General features: G+C 38.1%; 1 protein-coding gene across 1 annotated transcript; it reads left to right on the forward strand.

Annotated features, from left to right (window-relative positions):
- The first annotated feature begins 10,345 nt into the window (after positions 1–10,345).
- LOC128127814 (uncharacterized) lies at positions 10,346–11,558 on the forward strand. The gene is made up of 2 exons (XM_052766514.1): positions 10,346–10,801; positions 10,911–11,558. The coding sequence occupies exons 1-2, from the start codon at positions 10,346–10,348 to the stop codon at positions 11,556–11,558; spliced, it is 1,104 nt and encodes a 367-aa protein (XP_052622474.1).
- Positions 11,559–20,134: the final 8,576 nt, after the last annotated feature.

Genomic DNA, 20,134 nt, shown 5'->3' on the forward strand with positions numbered 1-20,134 from the left:
AGGTCCATAATAATTATTAAGCCCAAAATACTCCATCCATAATATTCAGTCACGGCCCAAGCCCTATTAGCCCAATAACAGGCCAAACACTTAAGGCCCAAAGTCACAACCCAACAGAGGGAGTACGCGGGGCGTACCCTTCTTGGTACGCTGGGCGTACACCAATGTTTACGGATTGGAATCGGGACACAGACCCACTACGCTGGGGGTACTACCATTTACGCGGGGCGTAACCTCGCTGAACTACAATCCTCCATAAGTTCTTAATGGCTTAAGCTCTTAAGCCCAAACTTCAGATCCATAGACCAAATATGCCTAGGATTCATAAAGTCTCAAACTTTATTACTTGGGACGCCCATAAAGTCCTTAACCCAAGGTATTAACTCATTAAGACCCTCCTACTTTTTACATGGGACAACCAAAACCATTGGGACCTCATTTTTCTCACTTAATACCTCTCCTAAGGTCTGGAAGGACAGCTAATCTCGAACAACTCGCATCATGCATCAAGATGAGGTTTTTGGGACAAGAATGGTGTCAAAACTCCACAACACATAGATCTACACAATATGATTGTCAAGCAAGAGACTTTATACCTCAAAAGGGCTCCAAAAGATGATGCCTTTCCAGATCTACGAGCTCCAGCCACCCCACTCCTTCCTTGACAACTTCCTATTTCTTCTTCTAGGCTCTCCTTTGCCAAACCAAGCTTTCCAAGGTCAAATACCCACAACAATGGAGAAAAAACGACTTCTTATGGTTTTCTGAGGGTAAGAGGGCAGATGTGGAGGCTGGGGTTGGAACCATAAGGTTCCTTATATAGTGGTTGGCCCTAAAATTAGGGTTTCTGGATATTGGACGTACGCTGGGCGTACATCCTATACGCTGGGCGTACGCCCCCAACACCCGTGTTCATTTAATCACTCTACGTTGGGCGTAACCCAGCCTTACGTTGGGCGTACCCACGCGTGTCCCTTGCATGCATGGCCTTTCCTTGCCAACTCTTTCTAATAAGTGCCATAAGTGACAATACCTTCAAAGTGCCATAGCTCATTTATTCTAAGTCCGTTTCCGATGAACTTTATATCCACGAAAAGGTGGCGAGAAGCCCTACGCTTCTAGCAACACACCCGACCCGAAACCTTCTCGAATAAAACCCATTGCCCATAAAAGACCGAAACGCCCTTACTCTTTTGATCTCGGGGAACCATAATTAACTACTCTTAGAACGGGGCGTTACAGTTCCTTTTTCCTCCGTCACCATACCACCATCACCTCTAACACCAGTTGACCCCACCACTATCACCTCCGTCACCACCACCTCTTCTACCACCAACTGTCATAATCATATATGATTAATCAGTCTGTGAACAGACTGATATATATATATATATAATCATTTATGATTAGACATATACGTATAAACATGTATAATCATATATGATTATACATTTCTGCCATATAATCATTTATGATTATGCATACCCTGTTGTTGTCGCTACGCTGCAACGTTAGAACGTTAATGAGAAATATGTGGCTGAGATTGAATCTCAATTGCCAACTCTGGCTATCCATAACCTGAAAAGCACATTCACGACCTAAAGCGTGACGACCACCAAGGGAGACTAGTCCCGTTGGATCTCCCTCTCGAAGAGTTAGCTACTCCTTCTCATGCAAACTCAATACTTACCTCTCCGGAAGCCTTGAACCCAGAAAGTTAAATTGGATCCGTCTCCCAGACGGGTAGTCCAAACTAACCATCCCCTTACCTCTTCCTATTACTGTGGAAAAGAACTACTCAACCGTGGGAACCCGAATTCCCAACTTGAAAACAGGACCACGAGTCCTACTTTGCTGCCGACCACACTTGGTCTCTCTCTTAACTCATATCCGACCGAACATACATCGATACTCTTACCAAACCAACACTTACACCTGTCCCAATCAGCCTCGGGCCGGAATACCAAGTATGCTTACGACAGGTCCGCTCATCCCCAGGATGGAATACCCTCGCATCCCAACACATGTTTGGTCCAATCAACCCTTGGGTTGGAATACCAAACACATCAGGTCCAATCAATCATAGGGTCTGGTCATCCTCATGATGGAATACCCCAGATTGGAATACCTCCATATACATAACTCAACCTATAACCATACTTGGAACCAAGGACCCTATCCTTGCGTCCCCCCCCCCCCCCCCCCCCGAACTCTTCGGTTCGCCACATCTGAGTGTAACCCCATTCATACCTCTCTATCACGATCTCTAGGTCCTTGACCTCCGACTGCAATCACTTACACAATTCTCGTTACCGGACCAGACTACTCCCGAGTCTATTACCTGCTATCCCACTTTCCTCTGACCAAACCTCCGATCTGGAGTCACTATCCCTCTCATCTTCCAAGGAGATTGAAAACATGCCTACGCATCAGCCAACACTGCCATCTCAACAGATCCTCGCTATACATTACCTCTTAGCGGTGCTCACCGCTATCCCATATCATGCATACATACTCCGAGGCTGGTCGCATATCCAGCGACCCACACATAACCTGTCTCATTTCCTTGACACATGCAATCCCTTACTTGAACCGCCTCATCGCATCATCCCCATGACCAATGCTCAAACCGCTCCAGGCAACCTTCTACAACCAACGGCTTATCCGAGAATTTCCAATTCTCCCCCACTTTGGGCACTAACCACCACCCGCTGCAGCGAAGCTAACACACATGCTCAATCAAACCCACTGATACCCCGAACTTCGAGGAAACTAAGTTCCTATTGAAAGTTCTCAAATTCTTGAACCATAACCTTCCTTTCTCATGAATTCCACACTGGATGATAACCCTCTAAGAACCCTCATTGCTCGCTCACCTCTAATACATTCAACAGTAAACATCTCATGCAAGAAACGACAACCCACAATCACATCATAAATAAGATAAAGCAGAAAAACATACCGACTGACACCTCTGGCTCAGATCTGATATCCTCGGTCACAAGCTGATAAGCACGCCCTGGAGCCTTCGGAGGCTCTGCTCGACCCTGACCTCCGTCGGTAAGTCTCAAAGTGGTTGGCGCTGGGGCCTGTACTGACCTGGCAGCCAGTAGAGGACACTGGGCCTTTATATGGCTCGCCTGATCACAATGATAACAAAGTCGAACTCCAGCAGCTGGAGCCTGTTGCCTGCAATCCCTAGCTATGTAGACCTCCTTGCCACACTTGTGGCACCCCGAAGAAGAACGACAACTACCCTCGTGCACCTTGCCGCACTTCCCACAAGTGCGACTCGTCGGACCTCCTTGTCGATAATCAACGGGTCTCATCCGCTTCGGTGCAGGCTGCGACTGCACCGGGGCCTGCCTCTGCTCTCTCAATTGGAGCTCAAACTCTAACTTGCGCCGCCTTGCGGCTTCATGCAACTCCAATAAGGTACTACACCTCTACGTGGATACAAAATACCTGATGTCCTTCTTGAGCATACTCAGATATCGAGACATCTGAGCCTGCTCTGAAGCAAACTTCGGGAAAAACATCGCAGAACATCCTGGTGATCTCTGTCACTGACTCTAAACCCTGCTTCAGTTCCAAGAGCTCCTGAGCCAACCTCTCTTTCTCAACCTGCGGAACGTAACGAGTACTGAACATTTCCTGGAACCGATCCCACGAAACCGCAGCTCGCTGCACATCAGAATAAGATCCCGTGGTCAACGTCCACAAATCCTTCTCCCCGAGCCTTAGAAGGTTCAGAGCACACCTCACGCTCTGATCCGCAGAGCATGAACACGTGAAGAAGCAACCCTCCATGTCTGACAACCACCTCATAGCAACGATTGGATCCTAAACACCATCAAAAGTAGGGGGCTTCATATTGTCTAAATCCCGATATTGAAAACTCCGACTGGCTCCTCCCCCTGCCGCTGCCATAGCATCTGCGGCTGCCGCGGCTGCTGTCTCTGCAAGAGATGCATAACGCTCATCAAAATACTCAACCATGACGGTCTTGATCGACCCAAACAGTTCCGACAACTCAGCTCGGAACATAGCAGCAACCTCCTCCTGTAGGATATCACGTATCCTAGCGTCCAACTCATCAGTACTCATGTGGCCAATGACTTCGGGTGGTACGGGTCAATCCCGACCACCCTCTCCTGATCCCGATCCCAAACCGGATCCTGCCTCCACACATCTCGCATCCGCCATACTGAAATGAACCATAACAATCTCAGATTCCCCGCATAACCACCGAGAACTAACCTCCAATCAACAACCTAAGGGTTGTGACTTCCTTGACACGCGTATGGGTCCTGTGCTTTCAGTAGTACGGGCCCATACTACCTTCCACAGCTACCCATATTTGTCCCAAGTATCACCACAATGCCCTAAGCACAAACATACATAGCAAGCACTAAATCCTCATCCCTAGAGGAATACTGAATAACTCATAACAAGGAAACCCTAGGCTAGCAGACATCATAAATCAGGCAACTCTATCGTGCAATTCCTGAAGATCCCTAGCCTAGTACTAGCATGTTGTTCTAACATATCTAAAAACAAAATAACTTGTATGGTATTTTCGGGTAACTTACTGGCTCAAGCTGATCGTACCCGCTGCGTCCTCTTTTACTTATTTTGAAAACCATTTTTTTGAAAACCTCTCAGACTGCATCCACACGAATGTTTCTCAAATTCACTCAAACCAAGGCTCTGATACCAACTTGTAACGACCAAAAATTTCAACCAAATTAAAACATTTTAATTCATTCAAAAACCGTTACGATCATACATCTTGTTTTCAAAATAGTTTAAACATCAGAGTATTTTCCCCAGAATCATATTACATAAAGCATAAACATGAGGAGCGGTACGATCATGCCTTTGCCTTGCCACGATCTCCTGAAGCACCTGAAACAATAAACCACAACTGTAGGCCCGAAATCTTAGTGAGTTCCCCCAAAGTACTCATACACACATAATCATACACATACAGCAAAGAACAACATACTTCGGGTCCAATCAACCTTCCAGTTGGAATACCCTTGGCCCTCAACCATCGAGTTGGAATGCCTACATAACACGAGCCCAATCATCCTACTAGGATGGAATACTCTCGGCCCACAACCATCCGGTTGGAATGCCCAAACACCTATATGTACAACAATAGCTACTATGGGTCCAATCATCCCTTGGGATGGAATACCCCAGGCCCCTCAACCATCGGGTTGGAATGCCAACGTACTATGAGTCCAATCATCCTACCGGGATGGAATACTCCTGGCCCACAACCATCGGGTTGGAATGCCCCACTTCCTATACATACAGTAACTACTACTACTACTACTATTACTATGGGTCCAATCATCCCTCGGGATGGAATACCCCAGGCCCCTCAACCATCGGGTTGGAATGCCAACATACTACGATTCCAATCATCCTACCTGGATGGAATACTCCTGGCCCACAACCATCGGGTTGGAATGCCAATCTACACTAGCAGACATGCACACATAACAGGCAACTACATAACGCTCTACAGAACCAACATACTAGGGCCCTATCATCCTATCGGGATGGAATACCCTCTGCTACTGCTCAACATACATAACCCGCAGGTAACCTCCTACCAGTGTGCATAAGGCAAGACCAACTACCGGTCTATAAATAATCACTACCCAACTACCAGGGCGCTGATGCAACAAAACTAGCCGTCATACAACTATCCATTTCTATAGGATGCTAAGCTAACAAAGCATATCCTCATAACACTATCCTATCTACCAGGATACTAGCAAGCATATCATCACATAACATAACAGGCTCTAACAACAATTTAAAGGGCCGGCCTTGGTGCCTTAGACCCTTGAGTACAGTGAGGAAAACTCACCTTGAAACTGCCGGAATCCTGCAAATCTCTAACTGCTGTCTCGCCGGAAAAAATCCCAACTATCATATGAAAATCGTCACATAAGAAACCATCACAACTTGCTAGACCAAGGGCCCACAATATTCATTAAGTCCATCATCCTCTCATTGGGCCAAGACCCAAAGTCAAATCCTCTGGCAAAGCCCAATTTACTAAATTGGGCCCACCTCACCAAATGGTCCTAGATCCAAGGTCCATAATAATTATTAAGCCCAAAATACTCCATCCATAATATTCAGTCACGGCCCAAGCCCTATTAGCCCAATAACAGGCCAAACACTTAAGGCCCAAAGTCACAACCCAACAGAGGGAGTACGCGGGGCGTACCCTTCTTGGTACGCTGGGCGTACACCAATGTTTACGGATTGGAATCGGGACACAGACCCACTACGCTGGGGGTACTACCATTTACGTGGGGCGTAACCTCGCTGAACTACAATCCTCCATAAGTTCTTAATGGCTTAAGCTCTTAAGCCCAAACTTCAGATCCATAGACCAAATATGCCTAGGATTCATAAAGTCTCAAACTTTAATACTTGGGACGCCCATAAAGTCTTTAACCCAAGGTCTTAACCCATTAAGACCCTCCTACTTCTTACATGGGACAACCAAAACCATTGGGACCTCATTTTTCTCACTCAAGACCTCTCTTAAGGTCTGGAAGGACAACTAATCTCGACCAACTCGCATCATGCATCAAGATGAGGTTTTTGGTACAAGATTGGTGTCAAAACTCCACAACACATAGATCTACACAATATAATTGTCAAGCAAGAGACTTTATACCTCAAAAGGGCTCCAAAAGATGATGCCTTTCCAGATCTACGAGGTGCAGCCACCCCACTCCTTCCTTGACAACTTCCTCTTTCTTCTTCTAGGCTCTCCTTTGCCAAACCAAGCTTTCCAAGGTCAAATACCCACAACAATGGAGATATAACGGCTTCTTAGGGTTTTCTGAGGGTAAGAGGGCAGATGTAGAGGCTGGGGTTGGAACCATAAGGTTCCTTATATAGCGGCTGGCCCTAAAATTAGGGTTTCTGGATACTGGACGTACGCTTGGCGTACGCCCCCAACTCCCGCGTTCATTTAATCACTCTATGCTTGGCGTAACCCAGCCTTACGCTGGGCGTACCCACGCGTGTCCCTTGCATGCATGGCCTCTCCTTGCCAACTCTTTCTAATAAGTGCCATAAGTGACAATACCTTCAAAGTGCCATAGCTCCTTTATTCTAAGTCCGTATCCGACGAAATTTAAAAGACCGAAACGCCCTTACTCTTTTGATATCGGGGGACCATAATTAACTACTCTTAGAAGGGGCTTTACAGGTCCTTTCTCCTCCGTAACCATACCACCACATCGCTAGCACCACCACCTCTGACACCAGTTGACCCCACCACTATAACCTCCGTCACCACCACCTCTTCTACCACCAACTGTCATAATCATATATGATTAATCAGTCTGTGAACAGACTGATATACGTATAAACATGTATAATCATATATGATTATACATTTCTACCATATAATCATTTATGATTATGCATACCCTGTTGTTGTCACCAGCTGGGCGTACATCCTATACGCTGGGCGTACAAGATTGGTGTCACCAGTTGGGCGTACATCCTATACGCTGGGCGTACGCCCCCAACACCCGTGTTCATTTAATCACTCTACGTTGGGCGTAACCCAGCCTTACGCTGGGCGTACCCACGCGTGTCCCTTGCATGCATGGCCTTTCCTTGCCAACTCTTTCTAATAAGTGCCATAAGTGACAATACCTTCAAAGTGCCATAGCTCCTTTATTCTAAGTCCGTTTCCGATGAACTTTATATCCACGAAAAGGTGGCGAGAAGCCCTACGCTTCTAGCAACACACCCGACCCGAAACCTTCTCGAATAAAACCCATTGCCCATAAAAGACCGAAACGCCCTTACTCTTTTGATCTCGGGGAACCATAATTAACTACTCTTAGAACGGGGCGTTACAGTTCCTTTTTCCTCCATCACCATACCACCATCACCTCTGACACCAGTTGACCCCACCACTATCACCTCCGTCACCACCACCTCTTCTACCACCAACTGTCATAATCATATATGATTAATCAGTCTGTAAACAGACTGATATATATATATATATATATATATATATATATATATGTATGTATATGTATAATCATTTATGATTAGACATATACGTATAAACATGTATAATCATATATGATTATACATTTCTGCCATATAATCATTTATGATTATGCATACCCTGTTGTTGTCGCTACGCTGCAACGTTAGAACGTTAATGAGAAATATGTGGCTGAGATTGAATCTCAAGATCTCAACTTTTTTTTAATCTCAAGTGAACTGTCATATATATATATATATATATATATATATATATATATATATATATATATATATATATATATATTGTGACAACTGTCACTTTCTGGTCAAGTCAAAGTCAAAGAAACTCAACAAGTCAAACCAGCCAACTCAATTAACCCTTGTATATTAGGGTTTACATTATGTTACTATTGTACAACACACCATTCTAATGCAAAGTATTTACTGAGAGTCTTCATGTGTTCAGAAAAAATCTAAACCCTAATCAGGGTAAGTGATGGAACTACTCGATAAAACATTAATACATACCCTTCATAACGCTCATAACAAGGAAAAACGGGGTTTACAAACCTTTCATTTCAAAGTTAAACACTTGCAAAGGTCACAAACAAACCTCTCTTAAATCTCTCTCAAAACCCTCTTTCAACTTTTCATGAACTCTCGGGGCATCCCGACCCTTAACTTAGTCAAAAACCGCTCAAAACGAAAAGTTTATGTGAAAAACAACTAATTAGGACTGAAACCCTAGAAACCGAACCCTAAGAACCGAAGTTGCTAAGAGCCAAAGCCGAAGGTTCCTTTCAGACCGAGACCCTGACAAGCCGAAACAACTCCGAGTGAACCGAATCACCGAGACCGAACCCGAAGCCCACTCCGCCTCCGTCTTCGCCTTCGCCTGTGCTTGTCGCCTGCCTTCGCTTTTGGTTCCTGTCAGCAAGTTTCGCATGCGATAACCTTGGGACCAAGCCCTCCCTCTCGGTTCTTAAGGACTGAACCTCGCAACTTCGCTTCTTGGTTCCGGTTTTCGACCACTTTCGCGTTTTAAGCCCGTTTTTCATGATTTTAACATGGGATTTTCAACCAAACTCATATTTTGACATATAAGATCCTATATATTCATATTTTAATCACATTTTGGGGGAAATCTTTATCTAAGAATAATATATTTTGTGCAAGATATTGATTTGGAGTGTTGACTTTCCCATAAAGTAATGATACAAGCTACCTCCCATACCCACTCTATGACAACCTCCAGTCACTATCACTTCTAGCTAGTCAACTATTTGTCCTCTCACACTCTTCTCTAGCAAGTTATCTTGATCAAAGGCTGGAAAAACCCTTATCTCTCCTCCAAGAAGTTCTCCCTTTCATCAAAAGCAAACACATCACTCTCTCATTTTTACTCTCTCAAACTTGAGATTTCAAGGGCTGATCTCAAGATTTTCATCTACTTTTGGTAAGTATCTCCATCCTACTCATAAGTATTCTACACTCGTTCACTCGAATCATAGATTTCTCATACAAATATCGACATATTTGTTCTTAGGATCTTCAAATCTTCAAGCATCTTTCAAGTGTTCCTTGCTTGGAAACCTCTTTTTTTCAACATTCATCTCAGGGAATCACTCAAGGTGAGTTCATACCCATACATTTTCAAGTTTTCTTCAAGTTTTAGGGGGGGGGGGGATACAAGTTAAATCACCTTATCATAACTCAAACTCATACTTCAGCTTTTCACATAAAAGTTGAGTCCTATTCACAAACTGTTTTGACCATCTTAAAATTAATATCTTTCAAAACTGTTTAATATGCAAGTAATTCAGGATTATGCGTTTCTAATGACTACTTGCACATCTCGATATGATTTTTCTACAATTTATGGTGATTTTTACAAAACTGCCTATCATTTCAGAAACAAATTCAGAGCAGTCTATGAATATGAACAATTTTAGACACGTTAGAGACTTCTAAAAATCATGTGCAGCCCACACCCTGCCCATGCGGTATTTGTACTCAAGTGGGGCATCCAACTGACATGTGCCCTCAACTTCAAGAGGAAGATTATGAAGATGCAAAAGCCATGGGAGGTTTTCTTGGGTCTAATCAAAGGGGATATGAGCAGCCACGGGGTGATCAATGATGGAGTAACAATCAAGGTTGGGGAGGAAATCAACAAGGAAATTATCAACCAAGTCAACCACATCAATACCAACAAAGACCACCTTTTCCATCACAAAACTTTCAGCCAAGGCAACCACAACACCCTCCTCAACAATCAGGTTCATCAAGTATGTCCTTAGAGGACATAGTGAAGAGTTTGGAAACTAGTACACAAGCTTTCCAACAAGAGACAAAAGCAAGCATAAAGAACTTAGAGAAACAAGTTTTACAACTTGCTACTTCCTTAAGCAAATTAGAATCTCAAGGAAAGTTACATGTACAAACTGAAACAAACCCAAGGCACAACGTGTGTGCCATCACATTGGGAGGTGGAAAGAGTTATGATGGTCCAAAAGTGTTGGTTGATCAAAAAGAAGAGGAAATAGCGGTCAAAGAGGCAACCAAAAAAGAGAAGAAGGAAGAGAAAACAATCGAAAAGAAGCCCTTCATCATTGAGTCTAAAGCCACACCTGCTCCATTTCCCGAAAGATTAAAGAGCACGAAGAAAGAACGGGAGGAGAATGAGATCATGCAAATGTTCAAGAGAGTTCAAATCAACATTCCAATCCTCGAGGCCATCAAGCAGGTACGTTGATATGCAGGTTCCTTAAGGATCTTTGTGTATCTAAAAAGAAATTAAAAGGAAATCAAGTCGTAACAGTTGGGGAACATGTATCCGCGGTTTTGCAAAAGAGGATGCCCCAAAGTGCAAGGATCCCGGTGTTTTTACCGTACCTTGCAAATTGGGGAATCTTCATGTACCTCGAGCCATGTTCGATCTAGGTGCATCCGTAAATGTCCTACCATATTCTCTTTTCAAATCAATTGGTGTAGGAACATTAAGCAAAACCAGTGTGATCATCCAACTTGCCGACCGGTCTTTGGTACACCCAAAGGGTGTACTAGAGGACATGTTAGTGCAAGTCGATGAATTTATCTTCCCGACTGATTTTTATGTCTTAGATATGGGAGATGATGACTCTCCAAGTTCAAGTTCCATACTTTTAGGTAGACCTTTTCTTAAAACTTCCAAAACAAAAATTGATGTCTACAATGGAACTTTAAGTATGGAATTTGATGGTCAAGTTATCAACTTCAATGTTCATGAAGCAAAAAACGTTCCTTCCGAGGTTCAATCCGTCAATTTTGTGAATTTTATCGAGCCCTCAACTAAAAAGGGTTTAAGTTTTTCTAACAATGAATTTCTAGAGTTAGTTTTGCAAGGAAAACTAGACAGGGACAAAGCTAGAGAGCTTGCAAAGGAGGTCGATATGGACAATGAGGTGTTGGAGAGTTTGGAGTTTATTGATGACAAGAAGCATGTGAGGAGTGATGATATATAACCTAAGCCATCCACCAAAGTCAAAATCCTTCCACCGGCAGAACAAGCACTAGATTCGAGAGTAAAAACTCCACCGGACCCTCTAAAGCTAATACATGCCGAGAAGGAGAGCACTCAAACGGTCATCAACTCAAATAAACTATCGAAGAAGGAAGAGAGTGAGTTGATAACCATGTTGAACAAATACCAAAAAAGGATTGAGTGGACAATCTCTGATATTAAAGGGTTAAGTCCTTTTTGGTTTCTTTGCAAAAAGAAATCCAAAGGAAGGTTGAAGGTTCAGTTGAAGGAGGTGGCAAGAAGATTGATGTGTTGGAGAGGCCCACATACTTAGAACGAAGCATATGCGGGGGCAAAGTTGAGCCAACGACTTAAAACAAGGGCAGCTTACCGGGAGGCAACCTGGGGGTATTTTTGTCATTTCTAAAAAAATTCCATTTCTTTGAAGTTTTTGGTTTTTAATGTTCCAAATGCATTTAAGCATGTTTTTAAATCACCAAACGGACATCGGGATGCAAAACCATTTCGTTTGAATTAGAGGGATTTTTTGGGTTCAAAAAGTGGGAAGTGGCAAACAGAGCCATACACGGCCCGTGTTCATTTTTGCCTTATATTGAATACGGGTCGTGTTCAAACGAGGCAAACATTTTCGCAGTCAGAGGGGTACACGACCCGTGCCATTTTTCCCTTATGCCCAACACGGGCCGTGTGTTCGTGCTGTAGACCAAATGTGTTTTAAGTATTAAAGTCGGTTTTTATCACCCCATTCACCCATAACTCACCCCCAAAACAATTTCTCTCTTCCAAGAACCCTTAGGTCCGAAATTTTCACAATTTGTTTTGTGCCTTTGGGCTTGATACTTTATGTAGGCAAGCTTGGGGAGGTTGAAGAGGAGGTTCTCACCACCAACTGCAAGTCTCCAAGAACGATTCGGTAAATTCTTTCCATATCTTTAATCGTTCATATTTTGCTTTAAAATTCAATATGTGTGCACTTATAACTGCTTTGGACCTTACCCGAACCGACTACCATCCCTCACCACCTTCCGGTGATTAGGTTGTTCCACACTCTCCGAGCATCGGGGACGATGCTTATCTTTAAGCTTGGGGAGGGGTACAGTTGTACATTAGGTTTATCCATGCATTTCATGTTCATATTCATGCAAAAAAAACTCAAAAAGATTTTAGTCTTCTTATTTTCTTTTTCTTGCATTCTGCATTTTACAATCTATAAAACCCAAAAATATTTTCTAGTTTTTGCATCCCATTTTCATTCATTGTTTCCAAAAAAAAAGAAAAAATTTACGAGATGAATACTATCTTTACATACAAGTGCTCCATGAAGTGGGAAATCGAGAGCTCAAATCAAAATGAAAAAAAAATACTGAAGCAACCTGATAGTGACCGGAAGTGTAGAATCAACTGTCATAACTAGGGGACCAAAACACCGTTTTTCGAGACCCTAGCCTTAGATAATAAAAAAATTATATTGAAACGTTTTTTTGGGCGGTAATAACAGCTTTAGGATGATTTGCTTTTTAATGTTTAAAAAGAATCTTTATCGGCAACTCTGGACCCACAGAACACGGACCTATTTGTTGACACGCGTCACCCTCGCGGTGACAGAGAGCTTAAGTATCAGATCCACACAGTCAAGAAAGAAGGAAGGGTACAACTGTCATATCTAGTACCCAAATCATAATTTCAAGTGCCAAAACGAAGAAATCTCAAGAAATTCCAAAAATGAAGATTGAAGAATCCAAATTCAAAACGAAGTACAAATCAAAGTTCAATCAAATCAAAAGCCAATTCAAAGTCAAATCTGGCGAATGAAGAACTGTGTGATATGATACTTGTGGCTCTCGAAAAAGTGAAAGCATAGGAGTCGGGCCCCTTTCAGTGGGCTCACCGTTTCAATGAAAGCTGATTCGCCGCGACGGGTTCTTAAGGATGCGTCGATTCTGATTCTTGGCCATCTAGTCTTAAGGACATGAGGTCCGGACTATGTTATTTTCGCCCATAAAGCTTAGTAAGGTATAAAGTTTTAATAAAACTAGGGTTGGATTATTGGGTTACACCGTTTCGGGTCCTCCTCACTTTGGGAGTCTGTGATATATGGAAGGAAGCAGGATGGTTGCTTAGGTATTAATGATTGGAGCAATATTGATGTAAAGTCTGATCGTACTTGTGTAGATTATTTACTTGTGCCTTAAATTTCTTTTTGATACATTTTGTTTCTTTAGTGCTTCTATACATAATCTTTCTTTTCCTTTTTCATTGTTTGCATTGCATGCATTCATCCCTAGTCCTTAGAACCTTCCCGTCCCCTTTTGTTCGTTTCTTTCTGTCATCTAGAAATCGTCCTGTTTTGTGTGTTTCTTGTTCTTTCTTGAGGACAAGAAAGGTCTAAGCTTGGGGAGATTTGTTAGGTGCATTTTGTGCACCTTTTTGCACACCTTTTAGTCCCATTTTATGCATCTATTTAGTATAATTGTCCTTAATTTGTCTTGCATTTCATCATATTTCATGTTAGTCTCTAGAACAACCTTATTTGCACATTTTCATGTCTTTTTCAGGTAAACCGGAGGTTGGAGCGCGCTTTAGGAAGTGTCGGGAAGCATTGGTGAAGATTTCGGGATGATTGGGCGAAGAACGAAAAAGTTGGAAAAATCAAGTTTGGATTCGGAGTCAGAGGGGTACGCGGGCCGTGTTGGATTTACACTGAAAATTCAACAAGGGCCGTGTTGACCAAAATGGGAGCTGTTGACCATGCTGAACACGGGCCGTATCAGTTTTACTCTATGTCCAACACGGGCCGTGTTGACCAAAAAGAGGAGCTGTTGACCCTGCTGAACACGGGCCGTGTCAGATTTACTCTATGTCCAACACGGGTCGTGTACGACCCAAAAACCAACTTTTGGCAGTTTTTCTTATATTTCATATTACGGGTTAAGGGTCATTTTTACAAGAAGACAACATATCAGAGCACATTTTGAGAGGGGATTTCGAAGGTTTTTGCAAGGATTTGATCATTTATCATTTGGAAACATTATTTCTCTTATTTGTAAGCTGTAATTGCACATTATTTCCATCTTTTATTCTTGTGATCTTGTTCTAGCCATGTGTGGCTAGAACCCTAGTTTTTCCAATTTCATGTTTTGACTTCAATCATATGACATGATGTTTGTTCTTAATTCCTATCTAATGAATTTGGTTTTGCTTCAATCGAATGTTTGATTCTAATTGTGATTCTTATTGGCCATTTGAATTAGGGTTAGGTCATTCAAGTTATCTCTTTTACAAAATCCGTAATTGTTTTGTGAAATTGAACAAGTAACAAGCATTAAATTGATCTCTATTGAATGAATTTAGTGTAAATCTTATTCATACACTTTTACACTCCTGAGCTTATGAGGAGTATTGGGTGTTGTTGGGAACATTCACATAAAGCTTCATGCAATCTTATAATCTAATTCTAAGAGCTTGTTTAGATTAGGTTAATAAGGTTAGGGTTAATCAAAGAGCTTTTTTTTTGGTTAATTAATGTGGTGAATGGGAAGTGTTAGAGCTTATTAGCACTTTCAAGTACCAACTTAGATAGAATTGAATGAATATTGTGTCATCTTTGAGTCACATTGCTAAGTTGTCATACATGAAGTTGGAGTCCTTACAAAATCTGAATCTAATTCACTCTTTTAGCTGATTACTTGTGTTTTTAAGTGTTTGTTTTAATTATTTTATTCTACCCCCTCCCCCCCTTTACTGTTGGTGACCATAGTACCTTGCGCATGAGGTATAAACTAATTATCCCGTGTCTCTGTGGATCGACCCTACTTGCCTTGTACTACCTTTTTAGTGCAATATAGTGGGATTCTTTTAGAGTATATCGTACCCCTTTATTTGTTGGGTTTGACACGCCTAACACTCGGGATACAAAACTCGGTTTTATTTCAAATAATAAAACTACTATACATGCTGGTAGTAACCAAAGTTTTCAAACAGAAACTACTATACATACTGGTAGTAACCAGGGTTTTCAAATTCTACATCCAAAAGCTTATGAACTCACCAACTTAATTGTTGACACTTTTTCGAAATTACTTGAATTCTCAGGAAATCAACAGCTTTTGAGAATGGGACGTTAAATCGTCAAACATTTCATTTTGTCATCATAGTGTAATTGATTTTGAAACATGTAAACTTATACTATGGTGTAATTTTTTCAATTATATTTATGATGGTTGTATTTACTTTGAGCACTATTATATTCGTTGTTGTGATACTATATATGAAGTCCGTCACCCCGTACGTTTCCTTGGTTTGGGGGTGTGACATATATATATATATATATATATATATATATATATATATATATATATATATATATATATATATATATATATATATACTATTATTTTCTATATTTAGTCATTATATATTATAAGAAAGAAATTATTTTGTTTGTATTCAAGTTGCGAAATAAATATTTTATTTTTTAAAAGAGTAGCAAACATTATTTTATGTACATATACTCCTTATCTTTGATTTTAATTTTTTTTATGAATTTGGTGAATTCGTCACAAATTTAGCTTAAATTAGAAATTTACTATTCTACAAATGCTATAAGTCTTTTTAGAATTTTTTTAAAACATTATCGAGATTTTTTCCTTAATTATTTTACAATTTTTTTTAAAGAAAATTCATTTTCAACATTTTCATGAAAAGTTTACTACCTTTTATAATTCTTTACAAAAAAAAGGTATAAGCCTGTTATATATATATTTTTTAATACAACGTTTTAAATTTCGTTTATAACTTTTTAAATTTTTTTACTCTTCCGTTCAATTTTAATACAACTATTTTTAATCAAAAGTATTTTGTAATGTTTTAAACTTTCTTACAACTTTTTATATGTTTTAACTAAAGGTTTTATGTACACATATTTGTCATCTCATGTTGAACATGTCACAATTTTCCAATTTTACAGTTTTGGATTCATATTTGGAATTTTGTTGCTAATTTGGTCTTAATGTTAAATTTCCTTACGACCTTTTCTACCACTTTTTAAAGTAATATTCAGAGACTTTTACAACCTTTATTGAGATTTTTTCTCAATTATTTTGCATGTGTTAATTAAAGTTTTTAAAAATTCTAATAGAAAAGTTTCACTACTTGTTATACTTATTTACAAAAAAAAAGGTTATAAATTATTTCATATATTTTTAGTACAACATTTTAAACAAGTTTATAACTTTTTCAAATTTTAGTACACTCTCATTCAGTTTTAATACAATTATTTGTAAACAAAAGTTGTAATCGTGTTTTATATTTTTTAAAGTCTTTTTTTAACTCTCATACAATTTTATTAAAATACTTTTTAAACAAAAGTATTTGATAAAATATTTTAATAATTACAATTTTTATTATGTTTTAACTAAAAGTTTATAGAATATCTTACTTTTTAGTAAATCTTTTCAAACTTGTTTTATATTTGTTTAAAACTATTTTTACATTTTCTATGTGAAAATATTAAGAAAAGATATAAAAAATATATGAAACATTTTCAAAAATGTTGTAATTTTTTTAGAAAGGGTTGTATGAAAATTTAAATTTATAATAAAATTTGTATGAAAATATAAGAAAAAATTTTAAAGTTGTAAAAAAAAAGTTTAAAACAATTACAAAATACTTGGCTTAAATGTATTTGTATAAAATTATATAATAATATAAAAAATTAGACCATAAGTTTAAAATGTTGTTTTAAAAAATGTAAAACAACTTTATGACTTTTTTTTTGTAAATAATTACAACAAGTAGTAAAATTTTCTATTAAAATGAAAAAATGTTGTAAAATAATTTAAAAAATCATAAAGAATTAATTTTTTTAGAAAAAATAATATTAAAAAGGATTGAGAAAAATTCTTAAAAACTGTTAAAAATGTTGTATGAAAGTAAGTTTGCAAATCAAAATGCTTCTATAATTAGTTTGCACTAAAACTAAAATTTAATGTTCAAACTAAATTCAAAATTTATCAAAAATTAATATATATATATATATATATATATATATATATATATATATATATATATATATATATATATATATATATATATATATATATATATAACTCATGTTTTCAATATATTTAACTCATGTTTTCAAAATATATATATATATATATATATATATATATATATATATATATATATATATATATATATATATATATATATATATTGAAAACATGAGTTAAATATATCTTAAAAAATAAAATTCACTTGTTGGAAACTTGAAAACAAACAAATTTTTTTTTCCTAAAGCCATATTAATCCTATATTATATTATTCACAAAATTTTCCCAAAAAATAATTACAAACCTTTATAATGATAAATGGATATATCTATTTACTTTTTAGAGTCAACGCCTAATAAATTTCCAGAAATTTCTAGAAAAAAGTTATCTTTATTGTAAAGTACATTGCTTTATAGCCCCAAAAATTGTATTTTAAATTATCTTCAATTAGTAAAGGATAGACCTATCAATAAAAAAATACCCTAATTGCACATGAGTTAAAAAAGAAACGTATGGCATTGTAAAAGTTTTTGTTTTCGATTTCACTTAATATCTTTAATTACATGTGATATTAATACAAAAATATGAACATCTAAATTGCAATATATATATATTTTATTAGAATTACTAGGAGAGTAAAGTCTCGTTTGATAGTTTCTGTCTGAGAAAATGTTGTCTAGGAAAGTTTTCTGACTGGGAAAGAAACTATGTTGTTTGATTGTGCATCTGATTGACTGTACTGAATGATGAAAAAAAATAATAAAAAATAAAAAATAAATTAAAAAAAAATTAATAATCCAAGAAAGAAAGAAAGAGGCGGGGTTTGGTGCATAATTGTCTTCCCAGCCCATTCAGTCAGAAAGATATGATTTTGGGGGCTTTCTGGGAAAGACATATCTTACCGGGAAAACATTTTTTTTTTGTGCAAATCAAACAGTCTTTCCGGTCCATTCATCCAAAAAGATATGTTTGGGTTCTGGAAAGATGAGTATCAAACGGGACCTAAGTTATTTAGTAATTTGACTACGTTCAATCTTATACAACTATCGTCATTTTCATGCATTCTCACTAATTCTTATTCATTTTTGTTTCTACATATCGTTTTTCCCTCATTTTTATTCTTACAGAATACGATTCAATAAACATTCTGACAAAATAACAATAGTAATAAAAAGTCTATAATAACCTTATAAACGATTTAATTAGTGAGAATGTGTGAGAATGACAATAGTTATGTAAGATTGAACGTATTTATATTATTAAACAACATATTTTCTTTATCATTTTTACAGAATAGCATTGTTCACACAATAGAAGTCAATCCACATTTGAACCTACATCTCTATCTCTCTCTCTCTCTCTCTCTCTCTCTATATATATATATATATATATATATATATATATATATATATATATATATATATATATATATATATATATATATATATATATTGCAATTTAGATGTTCATATTTTTGTTTAAATAATTTTGTATACGTAAATACTATTATTCACTTTTTCATATATATCAAAAGACTAATGATGGAGATATAAAAAATGACTTTTATATTTATTTTTATTTTACTTTTTAAAATATTTTGTTTTGTGTAACAATTGGTAATTTTAGGTCGAAATATGTTCGACCAAACCACCACAATAAAATAGTTATATTATGAACCTATGAATGAAACGGTGGAATAATAAAATATATGTGGGACATTTAAATCTATAACCACCTGCTAAACGTCTCAAGCCATTAAAATCTTGTTTAACGATAAAAAGTTTTTACAAGTATCGTCACATGCCACAAAAAAAACCATTTGTTTTGAACAAGTTAAAAATCACTAAATGGGACACTACTTAACACTTGTTTAATTAAATTACTTTCATTAGTTGGAACGACAAAGTTTTACTTAACCAACATAAAAATCATACCAGTACTAATAGCTATACTTGCGTACACCACCTAGAAAACCTCATATCTCAATTATCATAAAATAGAAAGCAATAATATCATACAATATAAGGATTCATGATGAAAAATAGTGGTTGTACGCCAATGCCTATTGCTCTACATGGAGCATCTCTCAATTGTCACAACTAGTTTATCGAGTATCATCATTATATAAGAACAAATGGGCATCACTTCAATTGGCTAAAACTCACATTTCTTTTCCAAGACTACAATTGAAAAGAACTTTTGCATGCAACTTGTACAACATAAACTATTGCCCACATCACATGAGACCCACCTTGCAAACTTACAACCATATAAATCCCATACATATTCTTCCCATGAGGCTCTCCAAAAACTCACGTAAACAATCCCCTCTTCTACTTTTCTTTGCTGAGTTTGAGTTGGAAGTTGGAGACCATAAACCCGTTTGTTGATCGCCCAAAACAACTTGAACTCTTCCTTAGTTTTGGTTCTAAAGGTGACACAAGAATCCTTCCTAAAAACGAACAAGTCTCAAGTTTATATCACGCAACAAAGGTGAGTCTTT

This window comes from Lactuca sativa, chromosome 8 (assembly GCF_002870075.4).
Source record: "Lactuca sativa cultivar Salinas chromosome 8, Lsat_Salinas_v11, whole genome shotgun sequence".
Lineage (NCBI taxonomy): Eukaryota > Viridiplantae > Streptophyta > Magnoliopsida > Asterales > Asteraceae > Lactuca > Lactuca sativa.